General features: G+C 37.6%; 1 protein-coding gene across 2 annotated transcripts; it reads left to right on the forward strand.

Annotated features, from left to right (window-relative positions):
- The first annotated feature begins 15,909 nt into the window (after window positions 1-15,909).
- On the forward strand, window positions 15,910-23,011 carry LOC142606134 (polyprotein of EF-Ts, chloroplastic). 2 transcript variants are annotated; one of them, XM_075777535.1, is made up of 5 exons: window positions 15,910-16,138; window positions 17,032-19,453; window positions 19,858-20,136; window positions 20,788-21,499; window positions 22,125-23,011. In XM_075777535.1, the coding sequence occupies exons 2-5, from the start codon at window positions 17,101-17,103 to the stop codon at window positions 22,759-22,761; spliced, it is 3,981 nt and encodes a 1,326-aa protein (XP_075633650.1). In that variant the 5' UTR covers window positions 15,910-16,138; window positions 17,032-17,100; the 3' UTR covers window positions 22,762-23,011. The 2 variants fall into 2 exon arrangements, with proteins under 2 accessions (XP_075633650.1, XP_075633654.1); XM_075777539.1 differs by having other exon boundaries at window positions 19,927-20,136.
- The last annotated feature ends 362 nt before the right edge of the window (window positions 23,012-23,373 follow it).

Raw genomic sequence — 23,373 nt, forward strand, 5'->3', positions numbered from 1 at the left:
CCAGCAGCCTATAAGTTAGCATTGACTTGTTGTTGCCCAACAAGCAACTACCAATGAAGTAAAAGAAGAACTGCCTAAGAGCAGCATCGTCTGGCTCTGCCGACAAAGGTATGTTCTCCTCCAGCCACTACATATGAATTTGGGGCTCATTAGTAGGCCCAAAATACCCTCTGGTCATCCTGATAAAGGGGTAGGGAATGCCCAAAAACTCGCTAGCCACCGTGAAGCTCATAAACTCAGTTAGGACCAACTCCTTTCCAAATCAAAGGCCCAAGATGGTCATCCAATGAAAGGAAAGGACTGCATACTCCCTGTAGCTCAGATGAAAAGTGCCTGTCTCAGCATAAAACTGTTGCACCAAAGCCTCAACCAACCCTTGCCTTATGGAACAAGGCGCGATAGCACACGTTAGTAGAGGCATGAAACAAACAAAGGGAAAACAAAGACCATGCCCCTCGACTGTGAACCCTATGAGCACCCTGTGCTCAAAATCAAAGAAGAGTTATCCATCAATACACATAATATATATATATACACACACACACACACACCAAACCGTCAAACGGAAAGGACAAGAAGAGCATACCTGACCCTTCCGCGCCTAAGCAGAAGGATGCCTCTTCAAATCATGTTGTAGATAGGTGTCCTTAATGCTATCATTTATCTCTCCAATATAGGACTCTGAGCTAGCCTAATGAGGTGGGAACCTCGATCTACAACTCCTGTGCTTAGGAGTACCAGGGCCTCCCCCAACTACATCATTAGCCTCTAGATTGGCCTTCACATAAAACATGAGCTAGTCTCCAAGCTCGTCACCCCTTAGGCCTCCTCCCTTCTCGATCTGAGGGAACTATGAAGAACCTCCTCTCAAACCAATATGGGACTAAGATGAGTGATGGCTGTGTGTTATATGTATGCCCCCAAGGGGCGCAGTATCATCACCTCCTCAATCAAAGTGCCTCTAAAGGGTCTACGCAACCTACTAGCTAGCCAAAATAGTGTCATCATCACTACAAAATGAGTCCACTTGGGATGGAACAATGAAGAAAGCCTTCCCGAGATCCCTACTAGATCTCGGCCGCCTAGACATAATCTGCAAAAAACAAATTCAGATTTAATTACTAAGCCCAAAACATATGGAAATACAAGCAAACAAGTAAGCATATCTAACCCTACTACTTAACACATATCATGCATGATCATACCAAAATATGTTATCTCAAAAATGTCAAGGTTTTCAAAATACCTTTCTCTCAGGATTCAGATTCGACAACGATTGTTTAATCCTATCTCTTTTGCTCAAAAGTAATCAAAGTTTTCAAAATACTTCTCACTTGGGATTTATATTCGACAATGATTGTTTAATCCTATTTATTTTTCCTCAAAAGTATTCAAAGTTTTCAAAATACCTCTCTCTCAAGATTCAGATTCAGTAGCGACCATTTCATCCTATCTCTTTTGCCTCAAAAGTATGTCAAGGTTTTCACAATACCTCCCCCTCAGGATTCAAATTTGGCACCGACCATGTAATCCTATCTCATTTGCCTCAAAAGTATTCAAAGTTTTCAAAACACCTCTCTATCGAGATTCAGATTCAGTAGTGACCATTTAAACCTATCTCTTTTGCCTCAAAAGTATTCAAAGCTTTCAAAATACCTCTCTCTCAGGATTTAGCTTTGGCAACGGCCGTTTAATCCTATATCTTTTGCCTCAAAAGTATGTCAAGGTTTTCAAAATACCTCTCTCCCGGGATTCAAATTTGGCAGCGACCATTTAATCCTATCTCTTTTGCCTCAAAAGTATTCAAAGTTTTCAAACTACCTCTCTCTCGGTATTCAGATTCAGCAGCGACAGTTTAATCCTATCTCTTTTGCCTCAAAAGTAGTCAAGGTTTTCAAAATACCCCCTGTCGAGATTCAGATTCGATAGCGACCGTTTAGGCTCATCAAGATTCAAATTTGGCAGTGACCATTTAATCCTCTGCCTTCTTTAGGATTCAGATTCAACGGCGACCGTTTAGTCCTATGCCTTATTTGAGATTTAGATTTGGCAATGATTGTTTAGTATCATTAGGATTCATATTTTGTAGCAACCGTTTAATCCTATGCCTTCTTCAAGATTTAGATTCGACAGCGACCGTTTAGTCTCATCAAGATTCAGATTTGGCAGTGACTGTTTAATCCTTTTCCTTCTTTAAGATTCAGATTTGGCAACAATCGTTTAGTCTCATCAAGATTCCGATTCGGTAGTGACCATTTAATCCTATGCCTTCTTCAAGATTCAAATTCAGCAACGACCGTTTAATCCTATGCCTCTATCAGGATTCAAATTCAACAGCGACCATTCAATCCTATGCCTTCTTCAAGATTTAGATTCGGTAGCGACTGTTTAGTCTCATCAGGATTCAAATTTGGCAATGACCATTTAATCCTATGTTTTCCAAAACTACCCTCACTCAAAATTGCACTCTCCCAAAATTTTTCATTTTCATCATCATAGTGTCTCGTGTCTACCTAGCTTTTCTCTTAGTTTTCATAGTGCTTCATGTGTTTCATAGAATCCAACATATGCAGGTTTGCCTTTGCTACTCAAACATGTGAGAAAAATATTTTCCAACATCATCATGGCATAAATGATAAAAACAAAAAGAACATTTATGCAAAAATACCAAAAATAAAATAAGTGCTAGCACACTTTTCTAGTTGTGCTGTTACTAACATATCTGCAGAAAAATAAAGAGGAAGAGAAAATAGACACTGACCTCAAGTGTAGAATAGAAGGCTGAAGCTACAAACTAGAGCTAAAAGCTGGACCCACTAGGCTGTGACTTGCTCTAGAAATGTTTTTCAAAGTGAGAATTCAGAGAAATGAAGTCAGAATGGTCAAAATGAGGCTTTCGGACCCATTTATAGGTCACCGTACAGCTTGGGCAGCCCGGCGCACCTTCAGTGGCCATTGGTCAGCGTTGACCAGTTGACTGTTGACCAAAAAAAAAAAAACTCTTTCGTCCAGCACCAAGGACCAAGCCAAAAGAAAATTTTCTGGACCAACTGCAGCAACTCAACCTTGTCAAGTAAGACCAGTCTCGACCCATGAACAGCGCAATTGTCACACGCAATTTTAGGGCAACAAAATGCGGAATTGCGTTCTTTAGCCAACACCTCTCATTGCACTAGAGATGTTAGATAAAGAAGGGGCATCTATAGATAATGTATTATGTCCACCCTTGATTTGCGTGCCGGACCCCGAAAATTCCAAAAATATTAACTTTTCTTTAAGGGGCCACAAAAACATCTAGATTGATGTGGTTTATGTCAGATTGACCAAAATGCCCTTAGTTAACCCAGGGTTGGCCGAAGGTCAAAATTGGTCATAAGCACTCCAAAACAACATTTCTCATGCTTTTACATCAAACCCGAAGTTGACCAAGTTTCTCAGCTATTTAGAGATTTTTCGTCAATTTTGACCAAGTTTAACCCGAAGTTGACTCCTAGGGGCCCCAAAAACCCTAATTTTGATCCAACTGTCAGAACGGGTTAAGACTAGAATTATTGCAATGATTATTGAATTCTTTTTCCAACAATTATTCATGCGGATTTAAAATGGTGGAGATATATTGAAAACCATGCAAAGCACGTCAACTCGCTTCCCGTGGCCATAACTTTTGATTCAACCGTTTGATTTTCAAGTTCTTTAGTGTTCCAAAACCTACATATCCAGAACTTTACAGAGACACCAAGATCAACCCAATCCTAGGCCGAGAAGGCCTCAATCAAGCCATTCCAAGTCAGCAGCCACTAAGTGGCTACCAGAGCTTGGCCAGCAACCACTAAGGGGCTGCCAAAGTTGAAGAGCACATTTTTAATATAAATACCCCCAAACCCCCTCAAATTTAAAATAAAAAAAAAAAATTTGGGCGATTTAGAGCATTTTTTTGGGCAAATTCTCTCTCTTTTTCTCTCTAAATCCTCTCCCAAACAAATCAAAAAAACCTTTGGAACACTAAAGATTGTGTTCTTGCACTCTTTTTCCTCTCCTTGGTCTTAGGACCTTGGCTTTGAGGTTTTTAAGGGTGTAGATGTAGCTTTTTTAGCTACAGTCTACACCCTTTGCTTTATCTTTCTTCATAGCATGTCTATTTGCTTTCCATAGTATATGCTTGCTTTATCTTGCTTCCTAGCATGTTTTATAGCCTTTTAAGCATGTCTCATTGCTTTTTACCATGTCTTACCACTTTATGATGTTGGCCTAACATTCTTGAGCTAGGATATGCCTAAATTTTGTGTTTGTGCTTAGATCCATGTGCCTAGGTGCTTTTTTTTGCCATGTTCATGCTTAGATCTACTTCTTTATGTTCTCCTTGCCATGCTTATGCTCAAATCTATATCTTTGTGTTCTCCATGCCATGCTCATGTGTCTAGATCTACATGCTGGTTGCTATGCCATGTGCTTCTAAAGCCTTTTTATCTCTTGCTATCCCTATTTCTTGTGTTTTGGCCATTTAGGTAAGGTGTAGATCTAGATCTTGTGGTCTAGTCCTACATCCATGCACCTAGGCCTATATCAAAGGGTTTGGATCATTTCCTTTATGCATGTTTGCTTGCTTGCTTCTATGCTTTATCTCCATGTTTGCCAGTCTAGATCTAGACCTTGCCATGCTTTGTGGCCTCCACGGGTTTGTGCTTGTCAGTCTTTAGGGCCACTTTCTTGCGTGGTCGCATCCACCCATCTTGTGGCTCATTGGATGTGACCACTTGCGGACACATCTTCGTGATGTTGGTGTGCTTGATACACACCTTTCTCTGTTCCATGCGATATTTTTATGCTTGCCTTGCTTGCTTTGTGCCACCCGTTTGGCTTTCTTTGCATCTTTGCACGTTTGCCTACATGTTCATGCATGAGTCTGTGTGTCGTCCATACTCCAATTTCTGGGAACTATGGACACTAGATCCAAAGCTACGTTTGTCCTCCTACGACACCCTGTTTGATAATATGTTTGTTTGCCCCCATTTGCCTCTCTTTCTCTCTCTCTCTCTCTTTGATAGCTTGTCTTTATCATGCTTTCTTTTTGCTTGTTTCTTTGCCTGTCAGCTAGCTTGTTTCTTTTTTTATTGCAGGTACAGGGATGGAGCATGGACACTTGGAGCAAGAGTACGACTTCCTAGGTGCAAGCAAAAAAGGGCAAGGATGCAACCAAGAAAACATGAGCCCACAAGGGGCAATGTTCAGTAGATTAAGAGGCCTAGCCTCCTTGAGTGGTTACATCTTTCTCCCTCTCTCTTAGCCTCTTTTCTAGAGCAATGTATTAGGGTTCCTCCTCTCCTTGTACCCTCTATCTTTCTTGCTCCTTGCTTGGTCCGCATTCCCTTGGTATGGCATGTCTGTATTACATTTCTTGTACCTTGCTGGGCTATACCCTTAGGATGTTAGTAATGTGTATTTATCTTTCCTGCTCTTTGTGATAGCATTATGCATAATGCATTTACGTGTATATATATATATATATATATATGCTCTTGACCTTGTGACATGAGTATGTGCTCAAGTCATTTGCTACATATGCATATTCATGTCATATTGTGTGCATAGTCACCACAGTGTGACCATCCTGATCTATGTTACCAAGTGACATCAGTTTCCCTATGTATGCAACACGCATCAACATACTTCAATGCTTTGAAGGGCTCTGGCTCGTCCTAGCATGATCATGTTTTCACGCACCATATACATAGGCATGAAACCTTATCAGTGTGCCATAGCGCACCAAATGCAAAACTCTACCAAACTTTTACCGTGAAAATGGGGCATCCTCATTGCCATGTTCTCACGGCGAAAGCTTGGTGAGAATAGTGTTTTGTGTGCTATAACGCACTTAAGGCGAAGTACTGCCAGATTTCTGCCACTAAAATAAGGTGAAATGCTGTTGGATTTTCACCGTGGAAATTCAGCAACCATTCCAAACACACTAGGGAAGCATCAATTGAGACCACACCCTTTCCGAATCCAAACCTCAAATCCCAATTTTCTTAAAGCCCCGAAAGCTAACGCCAATAGCCCATTTTCAACTGCTAATGTCTTTAAATTAAGATTTTACCAAAACAAAGGATTATCTATGAACAAGCATTGTGAGGTGCCTAACACCTTTCCAACACATAACCAAACTTCTGAACTCAAGATTGGTGGCGACTTCACTTACCCTTGGTAATTTCCTTGAAATTGACTCATGTTCCAGTCACACACCCAAGGTATAACTTTCCTCCATAGCACCCGAGCTCCCGAGCCTGTACGCTTCAGGCGCGCTCAAGCTTCGCCATGATTGGTGGTCGAACTGCCATGAGGCATCGACAATGACCACAATATTTCTCTCATTACCTTTTTAAGGAAAAATAAAACTTAAGATTATTTTTGGCTAAAAAACTATTTTGGTCCCTATATTTTGGGTTTGCAATCAATTTCATCCCAACATTTTTGTAGCCGTCAATTTGGTCTCTGTTATTTTCAATTTGCAGTTAATTTGGTCCCTACTACTAAATTACTAATGTAAAATGCTTACGTGGCAAACAGTGTGCACTATTGGCACACGTAAAGCGAACATGACAAATAAAATAATAATAAAATTTTGTAATGAACATTAAAAATTCCATGTCTGCATTTAAATTGAAATAAAAAAATCTCAATTTTAAAATATAGAAAAAAAAAGATCATCCTAAAATTTTCTTGTATTTTCCATGTACACAAAATAGAAAACTCAACCCAAGTTTGTTCCAAATCTGATTTTTTGCCTCTATATTTAATGATAGCGAAATTTGCCATTTAACATAATTTTAGGAACAATTTCATTAGTTAGCAGGTTTTCCAAACATATTAGCAAACTAGCATCTTGAGTTTGTTAGACTCGAGTTCCATGTGCTAACAAGAGCTAATGTGGAAAATTATCCAAGTGGAACTCAAGTCTTAAAGACTTAAGTTCCCTCAACAATACCAAAGACAACAAACGAGTTCCCTTAACAACACCAGAGACAGCAAACCCAAAAAATAGACCATCGGAGACAACAAACCCAGAGAACAAAAAACAACAAATCCAAAATGTTGGGTTAAAATGAATTGACCCCTTACAATTAATTAATTAGATCAAATTTCATGCAATAGCGTGACAGCACAAAAAATCACCAAATTATCTAAATGCAGGGAAAACTAAATTTGACAAGGGTGATTTGTTTATGAATAGGGAAAACCACCGAGGCAAAACCCCACTAGGTGATTTTAAGGTCACCACTCCCAAGAATCCACTATTATCAATCACAAACGGGTACAAGTATAAGGAATCTTACCAAACCTTTTGGCCTATCTCGAAATACCATCTTACAGTTGAACCCTTACCCTAATACTCAATTGGACTTGTATTGTAGCGGCAATCTTTCCCTTGATGCACGAATCCCAATGTGACTAACCAATGTGCACGGATCCCAGTACGTGACTAACTCTAGCAACTTGAAAAGGTTATTGGCTGCAAAATTCTTCAGTTCATCAACGATGAAGTTCAGGAAGCTCCTTGGTTACAAATCCCTTGGCGTAAAGATGCAATAGCTTCTTCAGAGAGAATAATGAACTATGGCACTTTTGGCATGCGCGACAACCTTTAAAATAAGCCTTATATATGTTTAGGGTTGTGAGAAAAGAAACCCTATACAAATATTTCAGCATGGCCGAAAATCAAATCTGAAAATTCTAATTTTGTAAGTCTCAACAGAAATGGCTTCTGTCGAGCTTCGACTATAAACCTCGATAGAAGTCTTTCTGTCGAGATTTAATGAACAACTTTTCTTCACTTGTGTCTTGGTCAGATCTTCATGGCTTTAATACTTGACTTGAACAACATGTTTCTTGAAATCCTAAACCCTCCTAGATCTACCCAATTACAAGTAAAATGCATTTTATCAAAGGATTAGCCAATTACATAAAATACGTCTCTAACACAAAAACAACAAAGCTAAGCAACAATACCACTGGAGACAACAAAACCAAGCAACAATACCAGAGAGAAACAACAAACCCAAGCCGCTTCGGTGCCGAGATCAACAAAACCAAGCTAAGAGAGTCGCCCTGGTGTCGAGATCATGATTTTTGGGTTTGGGTTTTGAGAAATGGGTATGGATGTTTGAGAAAGGAGAAGAAGAAGGGAAGAACTTGAGTCTAGAAAAGAAGATGGGGAAATGGGTTTTGTTCTTAAGTTTTTGGGGCTTGGAAGAGGAGAGTGGGACGACAAGAAGATGGAGAAAAAAAATAATAAGGAAGAAAAAAAGAATGAAGGAAGAAGAAAGTAGAGCAGGAATTCAAGTTTTTACATGAATTTTAAATCCAACTTGGCTCTACCAGCACATAGAATTCGAGTCTTTTAGGCTCGAGTTGCTACAGTGAACTCAAGTCTAAGAGACTCGAGATGCTAGTTTGCTAACATGTTTTGAAAACCTGCTAACTAATGAAATTGTTCCTAAAATTGTGTTAAATGGCAAATTTGGCCCCAATACAATAAAACCCAAATTTGGTCCCTCTTCAATATCAGTTTCTCTCTCTTTTACCTCACTATCTCTAAAATCTCATAGAAAACTCACAACCAAACCAACAACAACAAAGACATGTACTAAAAAATGGAATACCTATAAGTTAAATTAGAAGGGGGATAATTGAACCAAAGAATACCAATAACAATATATTCTTCAAACTCTATTCTTTCAGCTATGCTTTATGGAAGAATCATTTTAGCTTAGTTTAGCCAAGTTTTCCCCCCAAAAAAAAATAACCATTAAAAAAATAGAATACCCATATTTCAATTTTTTTTTATAGAGGCAAATTACAATAAACCCACATGTGGTTAGACCCATTTTCACCTTGCCTACTCTTGGTTTAAAATTTTTCACTTTGACCACCTGAAGTTACCTCCGCTAGGGTTCCATAACCCACCTTATCAATTTCACCATTAAAAACAAAAACAAAAAGTTAAAAAAAAAAAAGAGAAAAGAAGATCTAAATACATGTTTGTAAAAATAATGAAGGTTTGGCTTAATAACATTCTTCCTCTTTAAAAAAAAAAAAAAAAAAAAAATTCTTGAGCTAGAACTTTAAACAAAGTTTCCATAATCATAAAAACCCAAACTCCAACCGAAAGGGGGAGGAGATGAGATCCTCCCCAAACTCCAACCCTTTCACAAAGAGAGAGAGAGAGAGAGATCCACCCCCAATCTACATGAGAGAGAAGTAGATCTACCGCCAATCTCGCGTGATAGAGAAGTAGATCCACCCCCGATCTCACATTCGCGTTAGCACCTTCATCGGATCTTAGCCGCCGCACTTATTAGCATCATTCTGATATCTTCATGGTTGCCAATCTGCCTTGTCAAGTCAGATGTACAAATCAGATCCTTCTCTTCTTTACTTGATTCATGACTACCGTTGTGGGGTTATTTGTGACTGTTGAGGTGTGGGTGATTGTCGTAAAGGGATTTTTTCTGGGTTCTCTTTTGGTGGGCCATGGCGGTGCTAAGATCTTTTGTGGGTTTACTAGATTCAAGGCTACTGTTGTGGGTTTTTTGTGTGGCAAATGAAGGGTGGGTCATGGTGGAAAATGAATTTTTGTTGGGTTCTTTTTTGGTTGGATCATAGTGGTGCTGAGATTTTTTATGGGTTTTTTTTTCTTTGAATGTTGGAATTTTTTATGGCTATAAAACACACAAAAAGAAAGATTTGGTCTGATTGGTAAATTCTTGTGACTCGTTTGAATTGATTCTTGTGACTTGTTTGAATGCATTGGCTCAAGAAAATTCTTAGGTACACGAAGAATGCTTTTTGGCAAAAGTTTCACAATTTTTATAAATATGCATTTAGATCTTGTTTTTAATGTTTTTGTTATTTTTTTTTTTTTTTTTTGTGTTTTTAACGAAGGAAGGTTATAGAACCCTAATAGAGGTAACCTCGTGTTAGGAGCTTTTAGAGTTGCTGATGATGGCATAAGGAATGGGGGTGCTTGGACAACATTAGGCCAGTCACTTAGCTCAATGTTTTCTCAAGACACCAATGGCTCCTTATGCCTATCTAGTGAAGCTCCTAACTGCTCTTTGAGGGGGACAAGCCCGGTCTCCTTGCTGGATTCAGAATGATGAGCACGATAAGGGGCTTCATGTGGAGCAAGGTAGAGGTGGGCCATGGTGGGCAGAGATGGTCTTGGTGATGATGAGCAGCAGCAAGTGGTGCTTACCCTATGTGATGGTGCATGGCATGGTGGCTTGGCTGAGGTTTGCATTGTGTGTGGGCTTGGTGGCTTGTGTACAAGGCAGTGCTGGGCTATTGTGATGATTATAGGTTGTGCAAGGCATTGGGCTAGTTGGTGCTGGCAGAATGCATGGACTTGTGTAAGTGGGCTAATGGCAGTTACCTGGTGTGCTGCATTTGGACATGCTATATGGGCTGTGATGCTGATGAGAAGGGCTTGGGCAGGGCCCAAGCTTCTAAAACGTGATGAGGTAATTATGTGTGGGTTGCTTGAGCATGTGCAGCGGCCTCATGATGTGCTGAGTGATGGATTGGCACGTGCAAAGTGTGCAGCAGCAATTATCAGCAGTTACCAAGCAGTTCCTAACTTGCTGGATGTTCAAACCTGTTGTTTAAGGGTTGGAAATGTGGAGGGTAGGCCAAGACAGCATCAGTTGGAGGTGTACTAAATCAGACCACATGTAGTAGCAAGTCTTGGACATGGGGCAGTTACTTGGCGGTAACTGTCGTGACAGTAATTTCTGTGCATAGAGCCTAGGCTGTTGGGGTTGTCAACAACAAGAGTGTGTATTTACCTTAGAGAATTTCATGTGTATTCTGTAGGCTTCCTTTGTACTTGAATATTGAGTAATAAAGGCTGGGGTTGGTGCCCTGTAAATACTGTGTGTGTGTGTGTGTGAATTTACTTAATAATTCTGTTCTGAGTGTTCTTGCAATGTGTGTGTGTGTGGTGTATTGGATGAGACTAAGTGAGGGACTTAGTGCCATCACAGACAGAAAATTTAAAAGAAAAATTGATCATGTGACACCTCAAGTGGGTAAAGTGTCAAGTTTTAAACGATGGGTAGGTAAGATGAAAATGGGCCTAATCATAGGTGTGTTTACTGTAATTTGCTATTTATATATATATATATATATATATATATTATTTCTAGGCAAGCAAACAGAAAATGGTTTCCTAAATGTCAAATGTGAAAAAAGAATGGTTCCAAGGAAAGAATTGATGGCAAGAAGGTGTCTAAGTTTGTGTAATTGTGTGCGTGTGTGTGTTATCTGTTTTGGCCAACATTGTGTCTGAAGGTGTTGCGGTGGTCAATAGTAGTGGAGGAAAGCGAAGACAGTGAGTTTTTGTTCGTAAGGAAAGCGAAGACAGTGAGTTTTTGTTCGTAATCAAGTGGCGATGCTACTAGTAGTAGACGCTAGAAGAGCTTATTTAGGTTTAGTGAGAAGAATATTTAGATATGGTCCAAATCTAGGTTTGAGCTTCCTATTTTTGTATTTGGTTGACAAGAAAGAAAGTGCAAGAAAAATTGGAAATGATCTAAATTTTTGTTTTTCTATCTTTTAAAATTGGGAAATTAATTTTTTTTTTTTGTTAATTTAAATGCTAACATTGTATGTTTTTAATGTTATTAAAAATTTATATTCTTTTTTATTAGCCATGTCAGTTTTAAGTGTGCCAACAATACATACTGTTTGCCACATAAACATTTCTGTTAGCGTAGTTGTTAGTATCGTACGATACGCGATACGTATCATATCATGGGTAAAAAGTTTCGTATCGTATCGACGTATCATAAGTGCTCATGAATCGTACGGTATAGTATGCGTATCATTTAAATCGTATCATTTAAATCGTATCGTATCGTAAAATCGTATGTATCATACCATACATAGACAAATGCTTTAAAATGAGATTTTTTTGTTAAAATTTGTACTTTTATTTGAATTTCACAAGTTGTTAGACTTGTTTTTAACACAAAATTATTAGTTTACTTAATTTAGCATACGAAAATAATATATTCATAAGTTTTTTTCTCATCTCTCCTACAATTGGACTACACAGTACACACTTACCTTTCACTTTAATATTTTTAAAAAAAAATTAAAATTTTATTTTTATTTTTATCATTATTGTTATAAGTCCAAGAAACTAGAATGCCAAAAAAAAATTTATAAAAATAAAATTATTAAAATAAAAAAAATAATAAGAGATAGTAAATGTTAATGACGAATGACAATGAAGAAAATTTTAATGAAAAAATAAATTTGCAAAATTATAAACATGATGATAGTGTTTGAAAGCTCGGATTTGTGTTAAAAATACAAGAGCTGTTTAGACCCCAAATTAATAAAATACGGCTCGGTTGATTTTACTCTAACTTAAACTAAGTGCGGAATAGAGTAAATGCAAGCGAACAAACAAAACAACTACTTTAAGCCATATCCAACAAATCACAGCAGTACAATGAAAGTTAAAAGAGTAGGGAAGAGAGGTGCAAACACAAGATAACACGCCGATGTGTTATCGAAGAGGAAACCGAAGAACTCGGTGAAAAACCTTTCCGCCGCCCTTCAAGCAGTAAATCGATCCACTAGACAATAAGTTGGGATACACGAATAGCAAGAGACCCTCCAAGCCTAGTCTACCCAATGCACCTAAGCCCTCCAAGCTCCTACTCCAATAAGACTTCTCGGAACCGTGTCTTGTTTTGCTTTTCGGATCCCGCAATGCGCCCGATTGCATCCGCTAAAGCATGACTTCTTCCAATGCTTCCCAGCAGCACCAAAAACTCATTGGACACTCAATATGGGTGTGGTAAGTGTTTGTGCTATCAACCTTTCAAGGATCTAGAAATAGAAACGTAGGAGAAGAGGCTACAATGATTTCTCACTATGGATGAGTAGCTATCTCTCTAAAAGATGGGTGTGTGTGTTGTTGAAAACCTATCTAGGGTTTTTCTCTCTGAATGACCTCACATACTTTTGTAGGTAATGAGGGTATATATAGTATGGGTGAAGGGTAAGAAAGTCACACTTAAAAATCCTCCAGGCAGAGAGTTTCGCGGGTATCTCGCTGGAAAGCCTTACTCGTGAGACACTCGCGAAATCCTCCAAGCTAGCATGACTTTTCAGCTTCCAGTCATATGCTTCTCACATGCCCTTTCCGCAAGAACCCTTCTTGCGAACTAGTCGCGAAATGCACTGATCTTCAATTAAGCTTGGGTTTTCACCAACTTAATACTAAACCCAAAACAATAAAATCCCACAAAAATACAAGGAAACAAATTTATGCAAATACAACACTTTTTGTCATGGAATAAAGCCAATATAAAATATTGATGCGAACCTCAATCGACATGCTTTGAGACCCAACAAACAATATTGGAATATGATGCGAACCTCAATCGACACGCTTTGAGACCCAACAAAAATATTGGAATATTTGCCCAAGAAAGCTAAAATTTAGATTTTTTATAGAAACCCTGACCCAATGTTTATAATCGAAACGCGAACCAAAGGTATAAGTTGACCTTGACCCAATGATTATAAAGAATCACGAACTGAAGGTATAAAGTTTGAACACTACAAGGAAGAATCCTTGATAAGTTCACAGTTCTTGAAGAACCAAAAGAAGAGCAAAGCCTCACCTTTTCTGATTTTTATTCAATAATATATGAAAAACGTTTACAGACTTAAGAGCCTATTTAATGGCTCCATAAAACTTGATAGACAAGAAAATATATTCTAAAATAACTCCTAATTGATACCTAACCATATCAGGAATCAAATTTGACCTAAAAAGCATTAAATGCACCTAAAAACAAGAAAATAAATCACCTAAACCTAAAATAACGTTTTTACATAAAAATACCAAAAATAATAAATTACAATAATTAAACAGTAAATTGTGTCCTACATCAGACCCCTCCACTTGAAACAAACTCGTCCTCGAGTTCATCTTTGAAATCTGAAATCTTCCGCTCCAAATAAACAAATACTTTGAATGCTTTAATGACTTGATCCGGTTGTGAAACTTGAATCCTTCATAAAGTGTAACAGAAAATTTCTTCTCATCTACTTTCAATTTATTCGCAACATCAATCAACAAAGGGTTGATAATAAAATTAAAATTTTCTACTCCAAGAAAATCAACATATTGTATAGTCATCTTTAACAAATCAACTGAGACTTGAGGATTGTGAGTTGTGGACTCATCTTCATATTTGACCTCAATTGAATCTTCCACAATGTTCTCAATAATTACCATCTCTTTTTTTTTTTCACTTTTTTTTTTTGGATGATAACATGAAACAAAAAATAAAAGGATAGAAAACTAATTTTAGAACCTGTGCTCTGATACCAAATGATGCGAACCTCAATCGATACGCTTTGAGACCCAACAAACAATATTGGAATATTTACCCAAGAAAGCTAAAATTCAGATTTTTGATAGAAACCCTAACCCAACGTTTATAATCGAAACACGAACCAAAGGTATAAGTTGACCTTGACCCAATGATTATAAAGAATCACGAACCGAAGATATAAAGTTTGAACGTCACAAGGAAGAATCCTTGATAAGTTCACAGTTCTTGAAGAACTAAAAGAAGAGCAAAACCTCACATTTTTTTATTTTTATTCAATAATATATAAAAAAACGTTTACAGACTTAAGAGCCTATTTAAGGGCTCCATAAAACTTGATAGACAAGAAAATATATTCTAAAATAACTCCTAATTAATACCTAACCATATCAGGAATCAAATTTGACCTAAAAAGCATTAAATGCACCTAAAAACAAGGAAATAAATCACCTAAACCTGAAATAACGTTTTTACATAAAAATACCAAAAATAATAAATTACAATAATTAAACAAAATTGTGTCCTACATCAAATATAGTTGTAAATCACAACTTTACAGTGTTGACTTAGATGGGGTTGATTAGGCAATTTGATGAATATGATGAAAATAAAATTATCATTTTTGGGTCATTTGTAATATATTATTACTTTTGAATTTAAATAATTTGAATGTGTATGTTATTATGAACACATGCTAGTTTGATTTATTTAGATAGCTTGTTAAATATTATTACATAAATGATGAATAAATTAGTCATTAGTTGAATATATTTAAAATTTATAATGAATATACCCTTTATATATGTATATTTATAATTTTTTTTTATAAATTTTATTAAGTGTTTGTGTATCTTATGATACACATATGATACAATACACAATATGAAAAAATTAAAAATCGATTCACGATATGATTCACGTTTTGACAACTATGTCCGTTAGTAAGTTAATTGTATAATCAAATTGACTTCTACCAAAATGTAGGGATCAAATTGACTGTGACTCTAAAATGTAGGGGACCAAAATGGTATTTTCGTCATTATTTTTATGTAATGAGTTGAACGAGTTACAAATTTGAAAAATTAGGAATTTTTATTTTTTGTTATTGAACAGACATTTTATTGTAGTTATGAAAGCTTTTATTTACTTATTTATTTAAGGGGTTAAAGATGCTACAAGCTGATATTTATGGGTAAAAAAAGTCATATCAATATTGGCTCAAAAAAAAAATATTGGCTCAAATCACCTGTCCTCCAGCTGCACTTGTTGTAACAATTTAATTTTATAAGAGAATTTATTAATTGGAGGACCCGTTAGGCAGTTACCCAATATCACTTGCACAACATTGGTTTATTTTTGGGCCTACTACCTGCTCTTATTTGTGGAGTACCAAATTTTGGGTCCAAATAGTACCAAACTCCAATCTTGCAAGGCCCAAAAGAATAAGAATAGTACCAGTACTATTATATCATATCATGGTCTTGCTGGCTTGGTTGGCTCTAATCCTCGAGCCAACAGAGCCGAAGAACCTCGTCCTGGATTTCCTATCCATCATGAGCTGAAAAAAAAAAAAAAAAAAAAAAACCAATGTCATAAAAGATAAGGATTTAAAGCCCCACCTTTCATTTCCCTCCCTTCACCACTGACCGAGCAAAGTTCAGACACTCTTTAGCATTTTCTAATACTACTCTTTTGAGTTCTTTTTGGCTCTTCAGGCTTCAAAGGTACTACCTTTACTTTCTTTGGACGAGTGGGTCTTTGACTTTTATACTGCTTTGTGAATTTGGATGACTTTCCAATATTGGGTTGTTACTTTATGTGGGTTTTGGTTATTGACTGCTCTTACCTGCTCTTATGGCTATGGGGCTGTTTCAGGAATCTGTGAATTCTTGTGATATTTGTTGGACTTTTCTCCCTTCATTAGTCGTTGAATTGTTGTAGAAAGCTTGGCGTTGGGTTGTTTAGTTGTGAATGGTTTGCCAGTTGTAGTACACTGATGGAGAATTGTGTGAATTGGACATTGTAGACACAGGATTGGGGACAAGTGCTTGTCTTCTATTTTTTTTTTAATGCTTTGAAATGTACCTGAAGGCTGTATTTTTTAAATTGATTTTTAAAAATTACGAAATTGATTTTCTGACAATTTCTTATCACATTGAACAATGGAGAGGATAAATATCCTTGTGTTGTGCCACTGATTATTTTCATGGGAACATTGATTGAATTATCTGCCTTGATGTTGGTTGATTAAATTTTTTTTAAAATTCCACTATCAGGATAAACTATGTCCAGATATATGAATTAAGTTTAAGTTCGTGTTTTTACGTATTTTTAAAATTAGCTACTGTTGGGTTTTCGCATGATTAGATTTCCTCATTTCCATGTGTTGTATTGAACATGAAACTGATTTGCAGAGCAAAAAATTTTATCACAAAGCTCTAGATGGTAGTTCATGCATTCGATTGCAAATGTTTCATGCTGTGCCAAATTGGTGACTTCTTCTATATCTTCTGAAGACATTAAGCATCTTGGTTTAAAAGTCACCCCAACATCAGGTGTCTAATTAAATCTCAAACTCTCAAGGGTTCTGTCATGCCCCATTTTTATGTTTGTGCAGGAAAAGCAAGGGATGAAGAACTTATTTTAGCTGCAGACTAATAGCTCGACTTTTGTAATTTAAATCAATATGACACCAGTAATGCCATATTCTATAAGCAATATTTCACTTATTCCTGGAACTGTGTTTGCAAGAAGGAAGAACAATTGTTTGACAAGATCCAGTTTGGCAAGGAAACCTACAAAACTTACACCATCTCCCCAGAAGAGTCTGTTACCTCTGTCAAGCTCTATTAAATTGTTCCCTCAGTATAGTAGGGGATGTTCTTTACATCATATATCTAGAATCCATAGATTATCAGCCACAGGAACCGATGTGGCAGTGGAGGAACCAGATTCACCTATTGCAGATGAAGATTCCTCAGGAGCATCAGAAGATCCATCCGGTGGAGTTGGAGGTAGTGAAAAATCATCCAATAAATCAGATGCCAGTCCTACTTCAATTACATCCAGACGTTCAAGACCTGTTAGGAAAAGTGAGATGCCACCTGTAAAAGATGACGAACTGGTTCCTGGTGCAAGTTTTACCGGGAAAGTTAGATCAATCCAGCCATTTGGTGCCTTTATTGATTTTGGAGCTTTCACTGATGGGCTGGTACATGTTTCCAGGTTGAGTGATAGCTATGTTAAGGATGTTGGAAGTATTGTTTCTGTTGGCCAAGAGGTGAAGGTAAGATTAGTTGAAGCAAACACTGAGACAGGACGAATTTCTCTCACTATGCGTGAAAGGGATGATGCTAGTAACCTGCGGCAACGAAAAGATTCTCCTGCCAGTGGTGATAAGGCTGGACCAGCCAATAGGAATTTTCCAAAGTCTAGCCAGAGGAGGGATGAGGTAAAAAAAAGTTCAAAGTTTGTCAAGGGGCAGGACCTAGAGGGCACAGTGAAGAATATGACAAGGTCTGGTGCATTTATATCACTTCCTGATGGGGAAGAAGGTTTCTTGCCCATGTCAGAGGAAGTTGATGAAGGATTTGGAACTCTTATGGGGAACTCTTCACTACAGGTTGGCCAAGAAGTCAGTGTCCGGGTGTTGCGTATCTCAAGAGGACGGGTAACCTTGACAATGAAGAAAGAAGAAGATATTGCAAAGTTGGATTCACAGCTCAACCAAGGGGTTGTCCATGCTGCAACAAACCCTTTTGTGCTTGCTTTTCGTAAAAACAAGGATATTTCTATGTTTTTGGATGAGAGGGAGAAATTAGAGAAAGCAGCTGAAGCAATAACAAAGACTTCAGAAAAATTAGAAGAAAAAGTCAAGCAAAGCAAAACTGGGTCTGATGAAGTGCAGGAGCAGCAGGCCCAACCAGCAAGCAGCTATGAGAGGATGGTCAGTGTCCGTTCTACTGTGGAAGAAACAATTGAAGAAGATGAAGCTTCTTCAAAGGAGGCAGATGTGGGAGCCACTGCATTAAATGATGCCTCAACCAATATTGCAGACAATGAGGAGGACCCTGCCTCTAGTTCAACACAAAGTATTGACAGTGCTGTCCAAACCGTAGATAAAGAAGCAGAGTTTAGTTCAGAAATTCTAGCTCCAGAAGAAAATATGTCTACTTGCAGTGAGATAAATGAAGAGGCTTCCCCAACAGATGGTTTGGAAAGTGATGAAAAGTCTGATTTGCTTGGTGAAATAAATGATGAAGCTTCTTCAGTTGGGGTGGATGTGGTAGCCAGCACATTAGATGATACGTCAACCAATGTTGCAGATGATGAAAAGAACCTGCAAAGCACTATCTCTAGCTCAACGCCAACTCTGGATGGTTCCATTCGAACCATAGAGAAAGAAGCGGAGGTGAGTTCTGAAATTTCATCTCCTGAAGGGAGTGTATCTACTTCCAGTAAGATAACTGAAGAGGCTTCCCCAACAGATGAATTGAAAAGTGATGAAAAATCTGATTCGCTTGGTGAAATAAATGATGAAGCTTCTTCAACGGAGGTGGATGTGGTAGCCAGAACATTAGATGATACATCAACTGATGTTTCAGATGATGAAAAGAACCTGCAAAGCACTATCCCAAGCTCAACGCCAACTCTGGATGACGCCATTCAAACCATAGAGAAAGAAGCAGAGGAGACTTCTGAAATTTCAGCTCCTGAAGGGAGTGTATCTACTGCAAATCAAATAATTGAGCAGGCAATTCCAACAGATGGACTAGAAATTGAAGGAAAATCCGAGTCATCTGGTGAAATATCTGATCAAATCTTGTCTTCAGAAAGTCCAGCCACAGTAGACATTATAGAGGATCAAGCTGATGTTGCAGTAGTCAATCATGAACTCCAGATACAAGCACCTAGTGCAGAGAATGTACTTCCCTCTGGTGCACCAACTGAAGATAATGAGGTTGGACCCAACCCTGATAAAAATGGAAGTATAACCAGTTCAGGTTTACAACCAGATGCTCCTACTGAGGAAACTAAAGGTTTGTGCCCTCCTCAGCTCTCTCTGTTTTTTGTGTCTCTTCTATTCTGTGTAGTTTCTGTAATAACTCCTTGTCTTAGATGGTCACTTGAAACAAAACATTATTAATTCCTGTAAAATAATGTATCAGTTAATATATTTAACAGTAAAAGATAATTTGTAAGATATATTATAGGAAGGTTCATCCAGTGAACATGTAATTGTTGAGACACCTCTCCTATTATAATCTTTGCTGTGGTTCATGTTGCAATTTTTTTTTTCTATGCAATCTTTTTGTTGGGTTTGATAGTAATGATGGATTGGTAAGTACTTACTATGGATTTAGGTCCTTCGATTTTGCAATTCCCAAGATGTTTTTGTTTCACTTTGGTGGGTTTATGTTTGAATTGTAAATTCTATGTACAGACGGAGAGGAAAATGATGAAAGTTCTGATTCATCTGGAAAATTAGCTGATGATCAAGTTATCTCTTCAGGAAGTCAAGCAATCAAAGAAGTTGTAGAGAGCCCTGTTGACAGTACCAATGATGACGTGCAGATACAAAAACCTGCTGCAGAGAGTGAAATTCCTTCTGCCTCACAAGTTGAGGACGACAATGTGGAAGCTGCCCCTAAGACAAATGGCAGCATGACTAATTCAAATGGACACACTGGCAGTTCTTCCCCCAAGGAAAGCATAACTAAAGGTTGTTACTCTCTCCATTTTGCCTGTTCCTTTTCCTAGCTTTAATGCCTCAATTTTTTTTTTGTCAAACCCAAAGTGAACAAGTTAAAAATTATAACTTGAAGACAAACCTATATAACATACGTTTGATACATTAGTTCATTAGTATGGGAAGTGTTGGGATTGTCCAATGGTTCTAAAGCATGACCGTGTGATAGAGGAAGAAACGCTTGGTGTGATGATGTAGGTAGTGTAAATATGCATATAGATAATAACATTTTCATGTACATGCATTAAAATATGTTAATGTATGTAAAATATAGAATCTAATCATATAAGGATGGACCAAGAACTATCTTTCTTCTTCTTCTTCTTCTTTTTTTTTTTTTTTTTTTTCTTATCCCAATATTCTTATTTCAATATTTATTGTACATCATAGTTTGTTATCTGATACCAAGACATATTGCCAATTCATAAAAGGATATTATAAAGTATAAACCAGGAAATAAGAATGGGCCAGCTCTTCAATTGATGCTCTTTTGGCTATTAAAAAACTTTAGGCCTTGGCAAAATAAGGAAGGATGTCATCAATAAGAATTCAACTGTGTTTAGTAGCAATTTTCCACTGGTTAGTTGTCTCCTATTTTAACATCTATTTATATTTGGATTGTAGCTGCTATATCACCGGCTCTTGTGAAGCAGCTGCGCGAAGAAACAGGAGCTGGAATGATGGATTGCAAGAAAGCTCTCTCAGAGACTGGAGGGGACATTGTTAAAGCTCAGGAATTCCTTAGAAAGAAAGGCTTAGCAAGTGCAGAAAAGAAAGCCAGCAGAGCCACTGCTGAAGGAAGGATAGGTTCCTACATTCATGATAGCAGGATTGGTGTATTGGTAGAGGTAAACTGTGAGACAGATTTTGTTTCTCGCGGTGACATTTTTAAGGAGCTGGTAGATGATCTAGCCATGCAAGTGGCTGCATGCCCTCAAGTACAGTATCTTGTTACAGAAGATGTTCCAGAAGAAACTGTGAACAAGGAAAGAGAGATTGAGATGCAGAAGGAAGAGCTATTGTCAAAGCCAGAGCAAATCAGATCAAAGATTGTTGAAGGGCGAATCAGGAAGAGGCTCGAGGAACTGGCATTACTTGAGCAGCCATACATCAAGAATGATAAGATGGTGGTAAAGGACTGGGTGAAGCAGACCATTGCAACCATTGGAGAAAATATAAAAGTGACAAGGTTTGTGCGGTACAATCTTGGAGAGGGCTTGGAGAAAAAAAGCCAGGATTTTGCTGCTGAGGTGGCAGCCCAAACTGCAGCAAAAGCAGTGCCCAAAGCAGAAATAGAGCAGCCTGCTCCAGTGGAAGCCAAGGAAACTGTTCAAAAGTAAGTGACTGCTTTCTTTAAATTCTAACTTGCTAGTGTATATGAGTGTTTTAAAGCTGGGAAATGAGATTAGAAGAAATAACAATATTATGATTTTCTTTTTTTTGAGAAAAAACATTCCATAGTGCAAAGAACTTGATGATTTTTGAAAAATAGATTGGCATCAATTTGGCATTATTTAAAATAAAATAAAAATAAATTCTAGCGTGCGGGCTCTTACCAAATATTTTTTCCTCCTCTCTCATGCACCGTGATATTATGAATCTAATATAAGATGCATCATAAATCAAGTCAAGCGTCTTATAACTCAATGACATTGCTTGGTCACCTTTATGTGGAGAACCAAGGTTCAAATCCTCCTTCCCCCACTTGATGTAACAATTGAATTATAAAATAAAATAAAAAAATTTCAAATTCCTATATGTATGTTTGGCAAACTGAATGCTGTTGATGGTTCTTGGAGAATAACTCATTAAATTATGTGAGCCAGTAAATGTGAAAAATTATCTGGAGTGGGGATGATGGACCTACCAAATATCTTTTTTTCCCACAAAGTTCTGAAAAGGGGCCGACATTTTCTTCTATATCTTACTAATGTTGTATTTTTTTCAACTCTTTATTGCAGGCAACCAACAGTAACAGTCTCTGCCGCATTGGTCAAACAACTACGAGAAGAAACTGGAGCAGGGATGATGGACTGCAAGAAAGCTCTTTCTGAAACTGGGGGGGATCTTGAGAAGGCGCAGGAATACCTTAGAAAGAAAGGTCTTTCAACTGCTGACAAGAAATCTAGCAGGCTTGCAGCTGAAGGCAGAATAGGGTCCTACATTCATGATGCCCGCATAGGAGTTCTTATTGAAGTGAACAGCGAGACTGACTTTGTTGGTAGAAGTGAAAAATTCAAGGAGTTGGTTGATGATTTGGCAATGCAAATTGTGGCCTGCCCACAAGTGCGGTTCGTATCCATTGAAGATATTCCTAAGAGTATTGTGAACAAGGAAAAAGAGCTTGAAATGCAAAGAGAGGACCTCCTATCAAAACCCGAGAACATTAGAGAGAAAATTGTTGAGGGGAGGGTCTCAAAGAGGCTTGGGGAGCTTGCTCTTCTTGAGCAGCCTTTCATTAAGAATGATGGTATATTGGTGAAGGACTTGGTGAAACAAACTGTAGCTGAAATTGGGGAGAACATAAAAGTAAGGAGGTTTGTTCGGTTCACTCTCGGGGAAACAGTTGAAAATGCAAAAGCAGGAACTGAAGCATGAGAAGAATGAAAACACATCAATTTCAGCACAACCAGATCTGGGAAGCCCGTGGAACATGGTGCGTTAGCAAGTACAAAGATATCAAGGCTAAGTAAGACTAATTTATAAGAGAGTTGTCTGATTCTCTTTGTTATGATTAGTGTTGCATACGCGGATAGCACCTATGTATGTGTTATATGATCACTAAAGCTATTTCCGGCATTTATATTTTGAGATGAAAAGAGGAGCATCTCTTAATTTGTTCTTTGCAGTATGAAAGTTGGATATACAATTCTGTGGAAGCATTTTTGAATTACTACATATATAAGATCAAAGCATGGCAAAATATCTTTTTAATACTATTTTTTCTTGTTGAGTAAATCATTATGGTCATCCTAAAAGGGTATGTATAGATTTTTCAAGCATTATTTTTTTCAAGGCCTTGTGCTTTTAACATAAACAAAATAAGCTCATCCAAACACACGCTAATCACAAAAGGATAATTCATGACTTAACCGATCTCCTTTGCACCCATGAGGACAGAGATGTTATTGGACCCAAGCTTGATAACTTGAAACAAGTTGCCATTACTTTTTTTTATTTAAATTTTTTAATTTTTTGGTTGCATAAGTT

The sequence above is a fragment of the Castanea sativa genome, chromosome 1, assembly GCF_040712315.1.
Source record: "Castanea sativa cultivar Marrone di Chiusa Pesio chromosome 1, ASM4071231v1".
NCBI classification, from domain to species: Eukaryota; Viridiplantae; Streptophyta; class Magnoliopsida; order Fagales; family Fagaceae; genus Castanea; species Castanea sativa.